General features: G+C 38.1%; 1 protein-coding gene across 3 annotated transcripts; it reads right to left on the reverse strand.

Annotated features, from left to right (window-relative positions):
* Nucleotides 1-9,392: 9,392 nt before the first annotated feature.
* LOC133788741 (F-box protein At2g26850-like) lies at nt 9,393-14,372 on the reverse strand. 3 transcript variants are annotated; one of them, XM_062226327.1, is made up of 5 exons: nt 12,704-14,344; nt 12,418-12,497; nt 12,060-12,238; nt 11,411-11,485; nt 9,393-9,907 (listed from the first exon to the last, which is right to left on the reverse strand). In XM_062226327.1, the coding sequence occupies exons 1-5, from the start codon at nt 13,391-13,393 to the stop codon at nt 9,720-9,722; spliced, it is 1,212 nt and encodes a 403-aa protein (XP_062082311.1). In that variant the 5' UTR covers nt 13,394-14,344; the 3' UTR covers nt 9,393-9,719. The 3 variants fall into 3 exon arrangements, with proteins under 3 accessions (XP_062082311.1, XP_062082312.1, XP_062082313.1); XM_062226329.1 differs by lacking the exon at nt 9,393-9,907 and adding an exon at nt 10,856-11,178 and having other exon boundaries at nt 12,704-14,372; XM_062226328.1 differs by lacking the exon at nt 11,411-11,485 and having other exon boundaries at nt 12,704-14,369.
* Between the last annotated feature and the right edge of the window lie 7,157 nt (nt 14,373-21,529).

Here is a 21,529-nt window from a genome sequence, read left to right on the forward strand (position 1 = left end):
AGCTTCTCGAGGGCTCAGGATTGGTCTCGAGGCTAGGTTTTGGACTTGAGGTTTGGTGATGATTTTGATCTATGGTTGTGACTAGGTGTACGCTAGGGCTCAAAAGGGATTGTGCTTGAGGATCAAATCGAACAAAGCTAGCAAATCTAAAGGTAAGAAAACTGCACCCGGTTATGTGTTTGTGATGGGACTAAGTGCTCCCGATATCTGTATAATGTCATAGATGGTATTACGCCATGAGACATGTGATAAACGGCCTAAGGGTGCCGTAAATTATACTTGCGCACAGGGCGCGGCTCGGCCACTGGTAGCCGAGGACAGCTTAACATTCACTGAGCTCGGTTTAAGCGGGCTGGAGTCAGTGGGATAAATAGAGGATGCGGCCTAAGGGCATTAACCCTAGTTATCATATGTGGATTGATTATTGATATGAAACGATATACTTGGTATGATGAATACTGGATTATCATGAATGCTTAAACTGTTGAGTACATGCTTATGCGATATGAGTTATCTGATTGTCTATTGAATGATTGTGCTTTGTTATTGTGTTTTCTTGCTGGGCCTTGGCTCACGGGTGCTTCGCGGTGCAGGTAAAGGCAAAGGTAAGTTGGACCAATCCACAGATGGAGGGCTACGAGGCTGAATGTACATAGTCAGCTGTTCGGCCGCCACGGTCGATGAGTGGAACAGGACTGGATATCCTAAACTGTCTATTTTTCCTTAGTATGGCTAATCACTAAATTTAAATCTTGAATCTTTTGTAGACAGTCTTAAACTTATTACTTTTGGGATCCCATGTAAAAAGAAAATGATTATTTATAAGAAATGCAGCTTTTGAGACCAAAATCTTTTAACCCTAGTTCAACTATAGTTTCAGTAACACATTTTGAATTAAATGTCTTGATTAGCAGGTCTTGCACCTTTATAAACACACAGTGTAACGGTCTTGGCTATCTAGGGCGTTACAACTTGGTATCAAAGCGTCCTAGGTTTAAGGGTTCCTGAAGACTGGCTGGACATGTACATTCACCGTGAAAGCCAAGCTCGACTCAGGGTTTGGTAAATTATGTATGCATGACTATGTGTTTAAATGATTTGAATGAGATATGATTGTCGATATCTGCTTGATTAATAGGGAGCATGAGATACTGATAGGGCCTGGCCCTTGACTATTGCATGATGATATTGAGGCGTGCTTATCAGCACTGCTATGTATGTGAATGAATATATGGATGAATATTTGGAAAAAATGTTATAATTTGATTGCTTGTGTATGATTGGAGTTCCAGTGATGGACCATGAAAGGATTATTACCCTGTCATCATAGACTGATTGCCGAATCGTTGATTGCAGATTGACTTGGAATTATGCATCCAAGAAAATCTACACGACTAGCCGACAGGTTTGAGACAAGAGATGATGATCAGGGCCAGACCCCTCCGCCAGTGCCTGGAACTGGCAGCAGCTTATGGTAGACATGCAGGCTCGGCTACAGAGCCAAGATGAACAGATCCGAATTCTGTGGCAGCAGGCTCCATTAGGGAGTGTTGCCCCCATTATGCCACCTGCAGTGGTACTTGTTGTACAGCCAGTTGAGGTTGGGAATAGATGGGAGCTGTTGTATGAGCGGTTCAGGAAACAGCAGCCCCCGATCTTTGAGGGAGGACCAGATCCACTGAAGGCTGAACAGTGGATGACCATGATTACTACCATTCTGGACTTTATGAGGGTAGAGGGACATGATAGAGTGGCCTGTGCCACATATATGCTGAGAGAGGATGCCCGAATCTGGTGGGAGATGGCATCATAGACCAGAGATGTTACCGCTTTAACTTGGGAAGGGTTCAAGGATTTATTTAGTCAGAAGTACTATAATGTTGCCATCAGGGCAGCGAAAGTAAATGAGTTCGTGGGGCTGGTTCAGGGCAGCTTGACCGTTACAGAATATGCCCTAAAGTTTGACAAACTTGTAAAATTCGCACTAGATCTTGTGCCTACTGATGCAGCTAGGCAGGACAAATTTATCAGAGGGCTTAATGCTATGGTAGCCCGGGATGTGAGAATTACAACAGTACCTGGAGGGATGACTTATGCCCAGGCTGTGGAGAAGGCTCTTACCGCTAAGGAAGCGGAAAATAAGATATGGAGAGAGAGTGCAGCGAGGCGGGAGGCCCCAGTGATCTAAAGAGGAAGACCCCTGATGCTCCGACCGTTCCTGGTCCTGATAGGAGAGGTCGGGGTGGCCGTCAGGGAGGCGGTGATCTATGGAGGACTTATCCTGAGTGCACGAGATGCAGAAGACACTATCCGGGCGAGTGTCGGGCTAAGGCCTGTTATGTGTGCGGGGTGGTGGGGCACCTCAAGAAAGAATGCCCGACAATGAAGAAGGGAGATGCGGGGAAGGTGGACAGCTTGACTCCAGCTCGTGTGTTCACTTTGACGCAGGCAGAGGCCGAGGCTAGCCCCTCGGTAGTGACCGGTTAGCTTTCTAGTGCTGTTTCTCCTTTTACTGTATTGATAGACTCTGGTACTACACATTCATTTGTTTGTAGTAAGGTGATTGATAGACTGTGTAGACCTAGTGAGTATTGTACTTCAGAGTTTGGGACTATTTTGCCTACACGGGAACTGGTAGTATCTAGGAGGTGGATTAGGGCACTGCCAGTGATAGTTGACGGTAGAGAGTTGTCGGTTGATTTGATTGAGCTGAGTATGGAGGACTTCGATATGATTTTGGGTATGGATTGGCTGGTTAGATAAGGATCTACTATTGACTGCAGGAAGAAGATGGTGAATTTTTTAGCCGGAGGGCGAGGATCCCTTTGTTTTTGTGGGAGCGGTACATGGACCCCGCGTACCCAGGATATCAGCACTGAGAGCCAGAGATCTGTTACAAGGAGGGCATATAGGTTTTCTGGCTAGTGTGGTGGATACCACCAGGGTTTCGCCAGTAGGACCGGAAAAGACCAGATTGATTTGCGAGTTCTTGGATGTGTTCCCTGAGGACTTGCCGGGGTTGCCGCTGCGTAGAGAGATTCAGTTTGTCATTGAATTGGCACCGGGGACAGAGCCAGTGTCGAGGGCACCATATAGGATCGCACCAGCGGAACAGAAAGAATTGAAGATACAGTTGCAGGAGCTTCTGGATTTGGGGTTCATCAGGCCTAGTTACTCGTCGTGGGGTGCTCCAGTTCTATTAGTGAAGAAGAAGGACGGGACTTTGAGAATGTGCATAGACTACAGGGAATTGAACAAGTTGACTATCAAGAATAAGTACCCCCTACCAAGGATTGACGACTTGTTCGATCAGCTGCAGAGTAAGACAGTGTTCTCGAAGATTGATCTTCGATTTGGTTATCACCAGCTGAGGATCAAGGACGAGGACATACCGAAAACGGCCTTCCGAACGAGGTACGGGCACTATGAGTTTCTGGTCATGTCATTTGGTTTGACCAATGCCCCAACAACTTTCATGGACCTAATTAACAGGGTGTTCAAGGACTTTCTGGATCAGTTCGTTATCGTCTTCATCGACGATATCCTAGTGTACTCCAGTTCAGAGGCAGAGCACGAGATTCATCTTTGATAGGTTCTTCAGAGGTTGAGGGAGCATCAGTTGTACGCCAAGTTTAAGAAATGTGAATTTTGGTTACCAGAAGTGACATTTCTTGGACATATTGTGGGCACAGATGGGATTAAGATGGATCCATCTAAGTTAGAGGCAGTTACTGATTGGCCGAGGCCAAGGAACGCCTCGGAGGTGCGGAGTTTTCTTGGTCTAGCAGGTTATTATAGACGGTTTGTGGAAGGCTTCTCGAAGATAGCGACACTGATGACAGAATTGACACGGTAGAATTTGAAGTTTATTTGGTCAGACAAGTGTGAGGACAGTTTCCAAGAGCTGAAGCGACGACTTATCTCTGCGCCCGTGTTGAGTCTTCCTTCGGGGGAAGGGAAGTTTGTTGTTTACTGCGATGCATCGAGGTTGGGTTTAGGCTATGTGTTAATGCAAAATGAGAAGGCCATAGCTTATGCATCACGACATCTAAAGGAGTATGAGCAGCGGTATCCTACCCATGATTTGGAGTTAGCGGCGGTGGTATTCGCACTGAAGATTTGGTGACATTATCTGTATGGGGAGAAGTGCGAGGTATACACTGACCATAAAAGTCTAAAATATTTCTTTACACAGAAGGACCTGAACATGAGACAGAGGCGTTGGCTAGAGTTGGTGAAAGATTATGATTGTGATATTCTTTACCACCCGGGGAAAGCCAACGTAGTAGCAGATGCATTAAGCCGGAGGGGCCCAGGTCAGTTATATAGTTCCACCCAGATCTCAAGAGAGTTAGCTGATGAGATGGTCAGAGTGGGAATAGAATTGGTGGTAGGCCGGTTGGCCAATATTACTCTGCAGTCGACCCTGCTAGAGCGAATTAAAGAGGGACAGTTGGTAGACGCTCAGTTACAGGAAGTTAAAGGAAATGTCTTAGCGGGAGTAGCTAAGGACTATTCTATTTCTGAGGCTGGTTTACTTCGGTATCAGGGGCGGATTTGTGTTCCAGCTGATGAGGGGATCAGACGAGAGATACTAGATAAATCTCATATGATGCCGTACTCACTTCATCTGGGTACCACGAAGATATACTAGAATCTACAGATGTTATATTGGTGGCCCGAGATGAAGAAGGATGTGGTGGAGTACGTAGCCAGATGCTTAACCTGTCAGCAGGTGAAAGCTGAGCATCAGCGACCAGCAGGGTTACTTCAAACTTTGGGTATTCTCCAGTGGAAGTGGGAGGATATTACGATGGATTTCGTGGGCGGTTTACCCAAGACGGTAGGGATTCATGACTCGGTGTGGGTGATAGTGGACAGATACACCAAGTCAGCCTATTTTCTTCCAGTGAAGTTGACATATACTATGGATCAGTATGCTGAGTTGTACGTGAGAGAGATCGTACGTCTCCATGGGGTTCCTAAGTCTATAGTGTCAGACCGGGATCCTATCTTTACTTCCAAGTTTTTGGGTGGTTTACAGAAGGCTATGGGAACTCAGTTGAAGTTCAGCACAGCCTTTCATCCTCAGACTGATGGACAGTCTGAGAGAACGATTCAGGTGTTGGAGGATATGCTCAGAGCGTGTGTGATCGACTTTGAAGGGTCATGGAGTAAGTATCTCCCGTTGATTGAATTTTCGTATAACAACAGTTACCAGTCAACAATTGGAGTGGCTCCCTACGAGATGTTATATGGCAGGAAGTGCAGATCACCCGTACATTGGGATGAGATAGGTGAGAGGAAGTATTTGAGGCCAGATATGGTTCCGAGGACAAGTGAAGCTATAGAGAAGATTTGAGCTAGGATGCTCGCCTCACAGAGCAGACAGAAAAGCTACGCTGATCCCAAGCATAGGGACGTGGAGTTCCACGTTGGGGACCACGTGTTTCTCCGAGTTTCACCATTGCGAGGGGTGAGGAGGTTTGGAAAGAAGGGCAAGCTAAGCCCTAGGTTCATCGGACCTTTTGAGATCCTGGAAAGGATTGGTCAGGTGGCTTACAGGTTAGCCTTGCCACCATCGTTGTCAGGAGTCCATGACGTACTCCATGTTTCTATGCTCCAGAAGTAAGTCTCAGATGCGACTCATGTGTTGAGGTATGAAGACTTGGAATTGCAGTCAGACCTTGCTTATGAATAGCAACCAGTTCAGATCTTGTATTGGAAAGATAAAGTACTACGGAATAAGACAATTCCTCTTGTTAAGGTGTTATGGAGGAATAGTAGGGTCGAGGAAGCGACCTAGGAGTTGGAGACAGCGATGCGGGATCAGTATCCCGACTTATTCAGGTAAATTTCGAGGACGAAATTCTCATTAGGAGAGGATACTTGTAATGACCAAATTTACTAATAAGGCTTAAGGGCCTTGAATAGTGTGTCGGGAGGGCATAATTGGATTATATGTGATTTAATGATTTAAAAGCATGTGTATATGACTATTTGAATATTTGTGATGCATGACTATGTGTATTAGTATGCATGTAGGCCCTGATTAGGTTAGAAGGGCATAATCATAATTTTGGCCCGTTGAGGGAATAACTGTATATATTTGTGATAAATTGTCGAGACCACATTATTATGTGGATATATTTGTAATCTGTGACTCGAGACGAACCCAGTGAGCGGTTTAGCGAAAAAGTCACGGCGGAGATTTATACCCGACTCGGGGCGAGCCTGGAGGTACTTCTGGGAATTTAGAGAATATATTGAAGTCTATTTTGACATTAAGGAATATAATTGGTGATTAGTTAGGTGTCGGGAAGTAAGTGGTAAATATTAGAGACACTCAAGGAATTAGCGGGAATTGGGTTAAATGACCAAAATGCCCCTAGGTGGATTAAAAGGCTTAGGAATTATGGGAGGGTATTGTGGTCATTTGGATTATAAGAGACAAATGTTATTAGGCTTTATACTTAGTGGATTGGGTAGAAAGGGCTGGAATTCTGAAGGAAAGAAAGGAAAGAAGAGAAGGTAAAAGGGAAATTGGGAATCTTTTTCCCTCTCATTCGGTTGGAGGTCTCTTCTCCATTTCTTGAGGTTTCTTGGAGCAAAATCTCAGAGGGAGTCTAGGCAGGAGCTTGAGGCTAAGGTCTTTGGTCTGGTTTGAGTAATTGGCAGGGGATACTCATCATTTGAGGTAAGGTTCAAGGTAGTTTTCAGCTTTTAGTTTTTGGTGTTGTTGTGGATTTTGAGCTGAGTTTTGGTGGGGAATTCTAGGGCAATTGAAGCTGAGCTTTGAGGAGGTGAAGGCCAAGCTAGTGAGGAGGATAACCTAGGCTAAGCTCATCTAGCAAAGGTAAGGAATTCTAGCTCAAGTTATGTGGTTTTAATTGTTGGTTTTGCTGAGTTTCTGAGTTTTAGGTCCAGCTATGGTGAATTCTTTGATTAGGGGTGCATGTGCTTGGGTTATGTGTGGTTGGGGATGCTTGGGATGAGTGGAGGATGTTGGTAGGCTTGTTTTTATGTTTGGTTGAAGTTTGGAAGAGTTTTGGTAAGGTTTGGCTCGGGGAAAATCGAAGGAGGAAATGGCAAGTTTTGTTGTGCTGTGACTAGCGCTACAACACTAGGCTGAGTGGTCTGGGGTGCCTTATGCTCTATTTGTAGCAGTGTAGTGCTCTCCTTAGAGCACTGTAGTGCTACGCTGTTTCCAGAAAAGGGTTTTTGGGTTATTTTCAAGGGTTTTTGCCCGGGGGTTCGGGGTTTGATTCCACCACCCCGTTTGGTGGAATTAGAGCTTCCCAAGGGCTCAGGATTGGTCCCAAGGCTAGGTTTTGGACTTGAGGTTTGGTGATGATTCTGATCTATGGTTGTGACTAGGTGTACGCTTGGGCTCAAGAGGGATCGTGCTTGAGGATCAAATCGAACAAAGTTAGCAAATCTAAAGGTAAGAAAACTGCACCCAGTTATGTGTTTGTGATGGGACTAAGTTCTCCCGATATCTATATAATGTCATAGATGGTATTACGCCATGGGATATGTGATAAACGGCCTAAGGGAGCCGAAAATTATACTTATGTACAGGGCGCGGCTTGGCCACTAGTAGCCGAGGACAGCTTAACATTCACTGAGCTCGGTTTACGCGGGCCGGAGTCAGTGGGATAAATAGAGGGTGCGGCCTAAGGGCATTAACCCTAGTTATCATATGTGGATTGATTATTGATATGAAATGATATACTTGGTATGATGAATACTTGATTATCATGAATGCTTAAACTGTTGAGTACATGCTTATGCGATATGAGTTATCTGATTGTCTATTGAATGATTGTGCTCTGTTATTGTGTTTTCTTGCTGGGCCTTGGCTCACGGGTGCTTCGCGGTGCAGGTAAAGGCAAAGGTAAGTTGGACCAATCCACAGATGGAGGGCTGTGAGGCTGAATGTACATAGTCAGCTGTTCGGCCGCCACGGTTGAGGAGTGGAACAGGACTGGATATCCTTAACTCTCTGTTTTTCCTTAGTATGGCTAATCACTGTATTTAAATCTTGAATCTTTTGTAGACAGTCTTAAACTTATTACTTTTGGGATCCCATGTAAAAAGAAAATGATTATTTATAAGAAATGCAGCTTTTGAGACCAAAATCTTTTAACCCTAGTTCAACTATAGTTTCAGTAACGTTTTGAATTAAATGACTTGATTAGCAGGTCTTGCACCTTTATAAATACACAGTATAACAGTCTTGGCTATCCATGGCGTTACAAAGGTAGTACAGGTCGGAAGGATCTTCAATGGAGTATTTTTCCATAGATGAATTCTGGATGGCAAGAGGGTTATCTTCTCCTGTTACACCAGTTCGAATTGTAGTCGGTGGAGATGAATCGTGGCCACCGGTCTTGGAAGAATCATACATCGCAAGAAAATAAAACGAAACAAGAAGGAGCAAGGAGAACCAAGGGAAAAGTGGAAGAACATGCTCGTCGACAAACGCTGGAGCCGAAAGGATGAACGCTTTTACGTCGGAGGAGGGGAAAGCACGAAGAGCAGGATTAGACTAAGGCATGGAATACCAAAGGTCCTGCTCTGATAAATTGAAAGTAAGAGAAATGAAAAACAAAGCTTTATTATGTGAGTCAAATTAATTACAAAGGAACTAGCTAAGGTATACATACACAACAATAACTGACTGAACAAAGACAACAAAACAGACTGAACAAGAACTGAAACAATAAGTAAAACAGAATAACATACACAACAGAATGAGAAACAAAGCCTAAGGAACTAAGATGTAATAGCTGTCATTATTATTAAAAGCTTTGTATTTAAGCCCTTTTCTTTTGTTGTAATCAGTACATATTGTATTCATTGCTATCACTAAGGGTTTGGTTTTAGAGAGAGATTAGTTGAGTGAGAAAGAGAAATCTTGAGAACCATTGTTTTGACAGAAGAGTTTTCTCTCTGAGAGTGAGGCTTTCGGGTCTGAGAAGAATAAGGGTCCAAAATGTCTTTCTTTTGTAAATTGCTTGAAGAAAATATCAAGCCTGTAACAGAGTTGATTCAAAGGATAATGAACCTCAAGGGAAACCGGATGTAGATCAACATTTAAGTTGGTTGAACCAGTATAAAAACTAGTGTTGCTCTTCCTTTTACTGTTTTTTATTTTTGTGTTTGTTTAGTTTATGTCTGTTGAATCGCCATTAGTTCTTTTGTTGTTTTAATTGTGATTCTTGATTAATTGCTTTGAGTTACATTTTCATTTTTCGAAAATCGAAAAGGATTACATATGCAGTTTGATGGCACTTGTTTTGCTATGAATTCTCATTAAAATTTTCAGCATATCCATACAGGACAGATAAGCTTACAAGCTGATGTACATTATATGAACAAGAGAAAGATAATATAAAACTACAACTTTATATTATGAAGTGTTAAATATAGTACATGATACATCAAATCATCAATGTAGCACCAATTTGGGGCAATATACATGGAACTTAACTGCATGGAATAACCGAGAAATCTTCCACAATAGAAAGAGAAAAAAAGAATGCCTTTTAATTCATGCAATTGCCTCAGAAGTCTCGGTTGAAATCTTAGCTTCTATCAAGCAAGACTATGAATGGGTAGTCATTTTGATCAGAATAAAAATGGGTCTTGTACATCGATCAAAGCGTGGGAAGTGTAGTATATTCTTTTCTCTCCTAAAATCCTAATGCCAAAGCCTAATCCAAGGTTTCAGTAGGCCAAATTTTCTTCCACGTCGATATTTCTTCCTCTTTGTTAAGCTTACGTATTCCGCCATAGAAACCATCAGCTTCATTTCCTTCCTCTCTATGGTCTTTTCTACTGACTGTTGTATGTCTCCATCGCGAACCTGGCGTGTACTGGTTGAAATCCAGCACCACAGTGTCTGAAAACAGATGTTCAATGTCAGTAAAACTTTGGCATGCAATCAAGTTGTGTAAAGTTTAAAAAGTAGAGAATAAGATAATAGAAAAAATATATATGAGCCGTCACAGGGCAATTATAGTACAAAACCTGATGTTAGCCTTTCGACTTTAACTAGTTTAAGTCACCAGACAAAACCCATTCTTTAAAATGAAACCACTAAAAAAAAAATAAGACAATGTATCACCACAGTTTATTAGAAAAATGTCAAAACAACCGCTCCTAAATGAAACAGGCTGAAAAAAAATAAAAAAATAGGAACACTTTAAAAGGTAGACGGTGAAAGATGGTTGATTATACTTTTTATAATTTCTATGAAAAGATTTATTAAAGAAAAAAACAAAGTATGAAAAACACAATTACTAACTAACTAGATATCGGAAAATTAATTTAATTAAGAGTAAAATTATGGCATAAACCAATTTTTATAAATAAATATATATATATGAGAAATTAATCCCATAAAAGTGAAAATTTTAAAAAAATACCATATTTTTGCAAACTTTTTTTTAAAAAACTCATATAAAATGTAATTTCCTCTTGTTTAATTTATTTTCCCCACCCCTCCCCAAATTAGTAATAATAAAAGAAATGTACAGATATTATAAAATTGGGACAATGAAAATCAGTGTATAATGGCTGAGCTTATTTACATGTGCAACAATCTGCAAAAGGTCTTTTTTTTTTGGGCAAAAGATGATTTCATCCACTGAGAATCAAAACTTTGATCAACAGCTGTGATGTTTTTGTTAAACAAACCAGTTAAAAAGAAGTAAAGCTTATTGGGTAACTAAAACGATAGAGAGACGATTAATAAACAACGATTTAGAAGCTTACGACTAGCAGTTGAGCCCCACATACACATAGCATGAAGATTCCATTTTAGCAAAGAAAGAAAAAGAAAACAGACTTGAGGGAACACTAAGTTTTATCAGCGTGGTTGGCTATAAATATTCTGCCGAGACAGAAGTTATCACAATGTTGGTGGAAATTACGACATACTGACAATGATATGTCTAGGGGTCCAATGAAATAGCTCAAAGAAAAAGTGGTCCACCAATTGAAGAAATGGGCATCAAGAAAAGGACCAGGCCAAACCAAAACTGGGTCTGGCCTTTGAAAGTAAACTTTACATTCACGTCATCCACAACTTGGGAAACCTTAATGGTGTCTTACAAACTATGGAAGAAAAAAAAATCAGAAACTATGTACGCTTTAGCAGCCCCTCTCTCTCTATCAATAATGGATTGGTTGGCGTCAAATGCACATAAGAGAAAGAGAAATTGTTATCTTAGAACCACTCTGTCCAATAATAGAGAATAAGGAAAGACGTGAAAAGATCAAGGCTGGGAATCTAGCTACAATTCCTTCAGCTATACTAATCAATAATTCAATAGATAAATCCTACTTGCAAAGAAAATAATTTTTTATTTTCTTTCAAAGAAAGAGATAATAATCAACTCACCGCTATCATGGCAGCGGCAGTAATTTTCATTCCCATCACATGATTCCAAGTGACCAACAACTCCATACCACCAACCTACAACATACATAGCACCTCATGTTATTAAATCAATCACTGTAAATTGATTATACAGATACATATACCTTCGTACAAGAATATAAGTCATACGCATATGATGAGTGTGTTTATGAAATTTAAAAGCAAAAATCTCTTCCTTCCATATTAGCTGTCAACTATTTTACTCTCAGATTGGAGAATATTTTGAAGCATTATAACAATGATTATTGGATATATCAACACCATACTGAGAAAAAGTCAACAATGGAATAATCAAATCTGAGTATGATTTTTCTTGGTGCAAATTAAACCCCCCATCGCCCTTTCTTTTCACTTTAAAAAATCCAGATATATTACGTGTAGTGCAGAATCATCTATCTGGAAACTGTAGCCAACCTTTGCTACATCACTGTTTTCTGCTTTAACATCCCAACCCCCAAACTATGACAGAAAGAAACCAAGAAAATAAATAGGAAAAACATAGTTGGAAAACAAAAACCAGATCCTATAAAATACTGAAATACAAAATCTTTTTTAAATAAATAAAAAAGATGAGGAGGAGAAAGCCAGAGTTTGGTAAAGAGAGACTAACCGTAAGGGAACTCTTTGTTTCTTCTCCACTGAATCTCGATGTGATCTCCAGGGCGTAATTCATGCAAGGAGTCAGAGATATGAAGATCATGAGGAGGAGTCTCAACAGGCGGTGCTCTAAGCCTTTCCCATGGAACACCAGTCTCAACCGCTACTGCCCTCCTTCCGTGTGGTGGGTACCTAAAATAAACAACGAGCCTTAAAGTTAAATGACCAGGACCATCTTAAACACATACTAATTGTGAAAGCCATGGGGAAAAAAAATAATAGAAAGAGACTCTTGAACCCAAAACGCTAAACAATACAAGTTTCATTGGAAAGAGTTCACGGAAGTTTTTAAAAAATAGGCTTTAAATTACCTGGCTTGGAAGGTGTCAGTACGAGGGTCGTAGCTAAGCTGAGCATCATAGCATGACAACATAAACCCGACATGCCCATTCTGCATAAAAGACAGACAGGACGAACAATAAAAATCAATAAACAGTGTAGAAACCTATGACTTCCGATGAAAAACCAAAGCACAAACTCAGAAACTTGTATCTGGGAAGAAAATGACATCAGATGCAGAAGCCCGCCGAGAGCTTTTTTTTTTCAAAGATGGAAACAAATTATTCTAATCAAGATACATCTGTATATTGTATATACCTCGCGGTTGTAGACCTGAGCTGGGAAAAAGAAATTGCCGGTTTCAAGAGCAAGATACCAAGCCATGATGGAATCAACAGGCAAAGTACTCCTCTGCTTACTATTAATATCGTCAACCTTTGATCTAATAATCCACGAAAAAGGCCAACCAAGAGAAATCATTTTCATCAGACCTCTTTGTTTGCCTTGTTTGAGATTGCCCATATCAGTTTTTGAAGCAATATGCCATTGCCACTCTCTGTAAGCAGCTTGGCCAATGATACCACCCCATTTCAGCTTCATGTGCTTCTCCCAAAGACGATCACTCATACACCTCTCTCTCATAGAAGTACAAACACCCGCCATGCTACATAAAGCATTAGGTGGAAGTCTATCAAGAATGCAGTCCAAGACCAGCTCTGGCAAGTCCAAAAACGACATCTGTCCCATATCCTCGACATTCTCGACCTTCGAACTGAGACCAGCCTTTCTCTTCAGGGACATATTTCGAGAAAGGAAGACACTTGAAAAGATATTGTTTCGCTTCTTCTTGTTGTTTGTCAGCTGGGATTTGTTAAAGAAAGACAAATCTTTCCAGAACCAGGGTGACAACAATCTCATCTCACTTGCCCATGGTGGGAGTGTTCTGAGAGAGAGGGACTTTAAAAAGAGGAAGAAGGGGACACAAGTAATTAACAAGTAGAGTAGCATGAGAAAAGGTGAATATTTTTTCTCTTACGGGTCAAACTCAAGTTTGGCATAAATGATAAAAAGGTTACAAGGATCAAAACAAAGAGGAACCCATTGTAACAAAAGCAAAATGGTAAAAATATATAAAATAGGAAGCTTGAATTTTGTTTCGTTTCTCTCTCCACCTTCTTAAATAACCAATGAAAATGAATGAAAATAAGAGTAAATAAATTGGCAATTGTGGGATCTTAAACACAACCCAACTCCCCACTTAGAATAATTTGGGTTTTATTTATTGAAATAGTTTAACGAAGCCCACCAAACCTAACGGTGGGCCTCCTCTTCCAATTCTAAATCACAAGATAGAAAGGGGTAAATTTTTAGACGAATTTGGTGGGCAGTCACCTTAACCAAGCTACCTCAAATGAACTTAATAGTTGAGACATCTTTATTTGATCTTAATGATATGCCCTTTAACAAGAACCCAATCGTACAGACACCCAAAACAGCTGTCATTCAAGGACAGAAGGAAGAGAGCTAAACAAGAAGTAAATGGGGTTTAATTGGATGAACCAAGGAAGCTAATGGAGAGAGAGAAAGAGAGGTGGGGCACTCAGATCTGATATGGGTTTCTCTGACACCTGGAGTTCCCAATAAAAGGAGATGAAGATAAGTCTAGATTCAAAGACCCATATCTTCAAAATCTCTAGAATTTTAATCTTTTGAAACAAACAAAATTTTGGAAATAATAAGGTAGTTAAAAAAAAATAGATCCTGATAGGATAATATTAAATCAAAATAAACTGAACCCGGCAGTTAATATGAGTAAAAACAGGAAATGACCATAAAAATAGCTGACAAAAAACAAGGAGGACGAGACGAGGATCTTAAGGTGGTGGGTTGGTGATATATTCTTTTATTTTCACAGAAAGAAATGAAAAAAGAGGAGATATAATAAAAATTGGATGAAGAAGATGGTGAACGTGAGATGTGGGGTCCTCTCCTCACTTCAATCCAACATAATCTTCCTCACAAAACTCGTTTAATCTTTCTTCCCCCACCCACAAAGCTCTCTATCCCTCTCTCGTTTTTATTTATTTCTTTCTGTCTTTTTCTCTCAAGCAAATTAACAAACAGGTAGTGGGCAAACGAGAGACAAGTCAAAATTTATTTATACCTGGTGCAACAAGAGGTCATTATTAAAATGGGTTGTTTTTTTTCTAAAGCTTTCAATCAAAATTCAATAAAACAAAAAACTAACTCTGTTTTTACAAACAAGTTGAGGAAAAGTCGTCCAACCAGAGGTGATAAACATTGAAACGTAGAAAAAGAATAATGAATATTTGGATATTGGTTGGTAGTTATTGGTTAAGACCTGTTGTTGTTTCTCACTATTTACTAATTTGGTATATGCCCTATGTATAAACTACAAACCATAGTAGATAAATGGAATTTTTTTGGTGAAATATTGAGAAAATAATAAATAAAAAGTTCTAAGCCATTATCTTTACATGGTATCATGCTCAAATGTACTAGAATATGCATAAACGATTATATGACATTGTTTACCAGAATGTTATAAAACCGATTCATTGTAATAAAGGTATGTTAATTTATACCAAACTAAGCTTGAAATCTATGGGCTATTTTAAAAAAATCCTTATTTACATTATAACTAGGAAACATATCCCCTGTCCGAGCACCTTAGTATTATTATTTTTAATAATATTATTATTTTTATATAAATATTCTCACTTAAATCAAATATATTTCTAAATAGTTATATTATGTAAAAAAAAATCAATATATAATACAAATTTTATAAATTAAAATTATATAAAATATATATACTGCAAAAATTAAATATAAAATAATATATTAAATATTAATATAAATTTGATAAATTAAAAAGAAATGACTATTCTATTAATATTGAGTTAATTCAATCACTCATATAATAAAAAAATACTCATGTTTCTATAAATTAATGTGATTCAATGATAGTGTGATTATAGACATTTTTTTAACGGTTAATTATTTCTATAAATAAACAAGTAGAAAAAATAACAAATTAGAGCAAGGGCTATTAAAGATTTTTTTAAGTAATAATTCATTATTTTTTAAAATGAAAAATTAAAAAAAATATATGACAAATTAGAGCAAATAGAAGAATATGATGTCAACTCATCTTCTCAATTCTCTTATTTAAATAAATAACTCATATAAAAAAGAATACTAATATTGGGACAAATTAATGTAAATGAAAAATACTTACTTTATAATTATTTGTAAATTATGTGGAATTATAGGGATGTTTTATAATTGTTAATTAAATATTTTTTTTAAAATAAATGTTAAATATAAAATTAGAAAAAACTACAAATAAAATAAAATAAAATAAATAGAAAAAGAGAGTAGTACTTCGTCTCCTGAAAGCCCCCGTTTATATACCAATATATTAGTTTGAGATTAAGGTCACGTGAACAAATCACTATAGGTTTTTTAAACATAAATAAGGTGCATTGCATTATAGTATGGTACCTCTGATGACAATGCATCCCAAATTATGTCGTCAACATTATTTTATAGAATTATAAATATGATACGCATCTAGGCTCTAGTGTGACTACATTGCAAATCGCCATATTATTTAATTAAATATTTCAGAAGAATGCCAAAGGTTTCACTATGCACCATACTAGTATTATTTTTTTTTAACCAACAACCGATTCCTTATCAATACCATTTATAAAAAACACTATATCTACAAATATATATTTATATGATGAAGTTACCATTAAAACAATATCCATAAATATACAAAATATTTTTGTCAAATTTAAACCAAATATCCTCTTCTCTACCAAACAAAAATCTTTATTGGGGTGTATTCAAATATTTTGGATTCCAAACTTGCAGATTACATCACCAAAGAAACATATATTAGGTGTCTCATATCTTTTTTATGTGCAAATCCCTCTTCAGTCTCCTTCTGTTAGATTAGGTTGAGCAACTTCCCTCACAATTTGTACTTGTTCAAATTTATTGATTAAAAAAATAAGTATCCATAGGTTGAGAAACTTGCTAAACGTTACGAGTAGAATTGTATAACTATCCATATGTTTTCTTGTCATTGGCTTTTAAAAATTTCACAAAAATAAATATTATTAAAAGGAAAGAATAATTTATGTTCGTCCAATCAGTTTAAACCAAATCAAATTGGTTTGAAGTTTCAATCGGGATGAACAGGATTTTTCTTTAAAAAAATATAGACAGAAGTATCAAAATAGAGAAGTACTTCTCCTTTGAGAAAAAACAAGTATTTCAACAATTTTTTTCTTCTAATAATTTATTAGATAAAGATATGGCAATATTGCATGTACACGTACGATATATCCAATATTACAAACTTGACTCGTCACCTTGTTGATGTAATATGTATACAGTATGCACGCATATTTATGTAAGGAATCGGAATGAAATAGGGGAAATAATTCTGTTTTTGAAATATTAAATTAAATTTAAAAAATAATAAATACTGATTTTTTTTTTGCAGAAATAAATACTAATATTAATAGTTTGTGAGTAATGAAGTGAATTATAATCATCACACTAAATCAATGATGGTTGAAAGTAATTATGCATATAGATGGGAAAAAATAAAATAAAATATGTAAATTTTTCCATTATTTTTATATCATATATTTTTTTTTATATCTTTATATATATAAAAATGCAACAGAATTTTCTTTATTTAACAAAGTTTTTTATGTCAATTTTAACGAGATTTTACAAAAATTTAACAGAATTTAACAAATATATCTTTTAAAACTAATTAAAAAATATGCTAGACTAGATATTTAATCATTATATTATTATAAATTAAAATATTATTATAATAATATTTAATATATAATCCTAATTTTTATTTTTGTTTCCTGTTTTTATAAGTTAAATTTTAATTTAAAATCAAATATATATATTTAAAAATAAACTTGATTACTACTAATATTTTGAAAAGAAAACATATCTGACTAATCTTATTCCATAAAAAAAATTATTCAACTCAATTGATTAGCAAATGTTGATAGATAAAATATAATTTTTAAGTATATATAAACAAAAGTTTTTTTAAGAAGTACTATCATCTATATATATTATAAATATTTTAAAATTTAAACATCCAATTTAGATGGGATATATGTGAAGATATTTTTCAAAAAAAGTATAGACAATGTTTTGGTTTAAATTATTTTGTAATATGTCTATGTCATACATTATATTAGATATCTTCTTTATAATATATCACAATGTTATTTATTTAAAATTTATATGATAATTAAAAAAATATAATAAAAATAAATTAATAAATTTTCTAAATAAAATTAGCCACATGTATATTGCACATTGCTTTCACCTACTTATATATTAAAAGTGTATATCTAATGGATTCATAGTTCAATTGGTTTTTTTTTCTTCTATCAACTTTAATGGAATTTTACTGTTGACTATTTTTTCCGCTATCAACTTTAATAAACGAGAACTTAAAAGAAAATGGAAATGACACCGAGATTTATGTTGTTCAGGTTATAAAACAACTTTAGTCCACAAGTGTAATGTCTTACTAATCAGGGCTGTTACATTGTGTACTTTAAATGATGCTTAACTCGTTAAATGAGTAATTTAGACTAAAATCGTGTAATTGAAACTAACCCAATGATTAGGTATTAAAAATTTTGGTCAACAACAACCATTTCATTAAAAGGTTTGGATTCGTAGATGGGATCCCAAAAGGGTTTATAAACTGACACATGAACAACATAAACACCAAAAGTCAGCCTAGGCGGCAAAATTCCGGGTTCAACCCGATTCCAACAAGGTGTCTTGACCGTGGCAGTCGAGTAGGCTGCATATATACACTCTAATCTTGAAGCTCTCAAACTCAGAGCTGGTCCAACTATTCCTTCCCCTTACCTGCACCCGTGAGCCGAGGCCCAGCAATAAAACCTCACAAGGCATAACAATATTCAAAAGCACAAAACACATGCTTCACAACTATCCAATACATTTAAATTTGTAAACACGTTCCACATATACCAATTATGCATTTAACCATTTAATCACACATATACCAATTATGCCCTCCCGGCACGCCAATTTAGACCCTTATGCCTTATTAGTGATTTTGGGTCGTTACAGTTCATGCCAGAAAATGGGGACTACACCCTCCAAACTAAACTAACCTTCACGGCCTGCGATCCACACACTTTGCCAGTCAGCCCCATGCTCAATGCGATGGCAAAAAATCAGTTATATCATTCATTCATCGATAGCTCAAGGTAATGAGCATATCGAATTTAATGTATACAAGCGGCCATAGAGCCAAACTGGGGCCCCCTTGCCCTATTCCCTTTTTTAGCTAGCCTTAGAGCTAGCCAAGCATACCTTGCACTTAATATTCCAGGCAACCATGGGGTTGTACAAGCGTATATCACACTTCTGAGTTGGCCTAGCCACAATAACCTGCGTTCAACATGCTATTGTCATCCTCGACTTATAAGTCGAGCTTCTTATTCCACATAAGCGACTATAAAGTTACATAGGGATCCACTGCCCTAGGACATGGGGTTATAGAGTCACCACAAGGCCCATTGCCCTATCCTCTGTATAACCAGCCTTAGATCTGGCCCAGCATACCTAGCGCTTTGATTTCCAAATGACCATAGGGTCGGTCAAGCGCATATCACACTCTTGATTAGGCCTAACCATATCGGCTTGCACTAAGTGCGCTATTGTCACGCTTGACTTATAAGTCAATCCTTTTGACCAGCGCTCAGCGCGCTATTACCGTCCTTGACTTATAAGTCAAGCCTTTTCGATCAAACAATACAGACGAGCATACATCATTTAGCAGTTAGCCAGATACCGAGCATTCAAACATGCTTAATCAAACAAACACAGGCATAACCATAATCATGCTCATTCACAGGGGCTCGAGCCCTAATCTCAGTAGTTGGGCCAAGCCCTAGTCGCATATAACATGTATTGGGTGCAGTTTTCTTACCTCTTGTCCAAGCACAGGTTAGTTAACCACGACCCCCGAGCATGATCCTGTTATGAGCCCTAGCGGTACCCTAGCCACAACCATAATAAACAATATCTATCAATATTGAGTAAATAAAGATTTCTCGACCGAGTCCTAGTCTCTGGGACCTCGAATTCAACAAAACCCAGTAGTAGAATCCTTCCCGAGCCCATAGGTTTGAGTTCCCATCACTCAAAACCCTTCCTGGGCATTTCTTCCTATGCACGCCATGACGCCCCCTAATGGGTTGTAGCGCGCCTCAAGTCAGGGGCTCCCAGCCCTCTTTCTCTAGACACGGGCCGCGACACAGCCCAACAGGCACTGCAGCGCGATGGTGGTTCAAGGAACCGTCCAGGCTCCTAGGTTCATGAGGGTGGCGGCACGACCCTGCTAACCCAGTTTTCTCCGAGCCAATTCCTCCAAAAACTCACCCCAAAACAGTACCAAACCCATAATTCACTCCCAAACATCATCAGTACATCCCAGGCAGCAAAACCCAACTTACAAACGAATCAAAAACTCACCAAAACCATAAAATTCACTCAAGCTTTAGAAACTTTTAAAAAAAAAATCGGAGGTTTAGGAGGTCGAATTACCTCTGATAAATATGTTTCCAGCTAAATTCTCAGGCTATCAAGCTTCTAATCTTCCCTAGAATTGTTATGACTCTATCCTTGCTTGAATCAGAGCTCTAAAACTCGAGCTTCTTTCGAAAAGACTAGCGAACGTGAAGAATGAACGGGAGAGAAAGAATGAGAGTGAGGCTTGAGTGTTTTTCTAAGTTAATAAAATCAGTCGAACCCTTATATACGAATGGTCCCAAATGACCCAAATACCCCCACCCAACCCGCTTATCTCTACCAACACCCCATAACGGTAAAAGGGTCATTTTCACTCTCTAATCCTGCTCTATACCTAAATTTCCCCAAAACATCTGCCAAACCCGGAACATTGCTATTTCTCCCAAAATAAAACTCATGTTACAATGAGTCCTGGTGACTCTAGATCACCTAAAATACCCTTTGGCTTGCCCTGAGCCAGGTATAAATTCCCTGTGGTGACTAAATCACTATCTTGCTTGAAAGAACCAACTCCTACAAAATATCTCAAATATATCCACCTAATAATGTGGTCTCACTCACATATTATCATATAATTACAATTATACCCCCAAGTGGTCAAAATTAAAAATATGCCCCTTTAAATAAAAGCGGGCATGTTTCGCACATTTAATACACCTGAACATGCATAATAAACTATATAATAATATAACTCATGAAATTCACATAATCACATCAATATACAATATTGCCCTTCTAGCCCCCTATTCAAGACACTAAGCCTTACTAGGAATTTGGGGACGTTACAACTATCCCCTCCTTATAGAAATTTCATCCTCAAAATTTATCTGAACAATTCGAGGTACTGATTCCAGAATATCTGTCTCAAATTCCCAGGTCACTTACTTGACCTTGTTACTTGACCAAAGGACTAATCCTGTCCCTCAAGACTTTATCCTTTCTTATGCAGGACCTGAAAGAATAACTCTGTATGTGGTTCCAAATCTTCTCCAGTACCTCAAAAGGTCTCACAAATAATCAGTTTGCTTTTCTCCAAACCGCTTCAATTCTCTCAAAAGTGAACTCGAAGGGAGGCATAGTCTCCAACTTAGAACTTTATACCCCTACGCTTAAGACCAACATAGTTCCTCTATCTATTCTGGAAGCGAGCATCCGAGCTCTAATCTTATCAATAACCCCATTGATCCTTTAAATCACTTCAAGACCCAGATAATCTCTCTCACCTATTTTATCCCAATATAGGGTGATATACACTTCCTACTCTACAACATGCCATATGGAGCCATTCCAATCATCAATGTTTCTTTTACATACAACTCTACATGTTGATCCATAACCATAAGACTGAATCATACTGACCCACTGTCTCGAGCAGTCCAACTATGAAGTCCATAATATTGTTCCCCCCCTTTTCCATTCAGGCATACCCAAAGGCCGTAATAGCCCCGCTAGCTTCTGGTGCTCAGCTTTAACCTGCTAATTTTCTAGGCA

The sequence above is a fragment of the Humulus lupulus genome, chromosome 7 (assembly GCF_963169125.1).
Source record: "Humulus lupulus chromosome 7, drHumLupu1.1, whole genome shotgun sequence".
In the NCBI taxonomy this organism is placed as follows: Eukaryota; Viridiplantae; Streptophyta; class Magnoliopsida; order Rosales; family Cannabaceae; genus Humulus; species Humulus lupulus.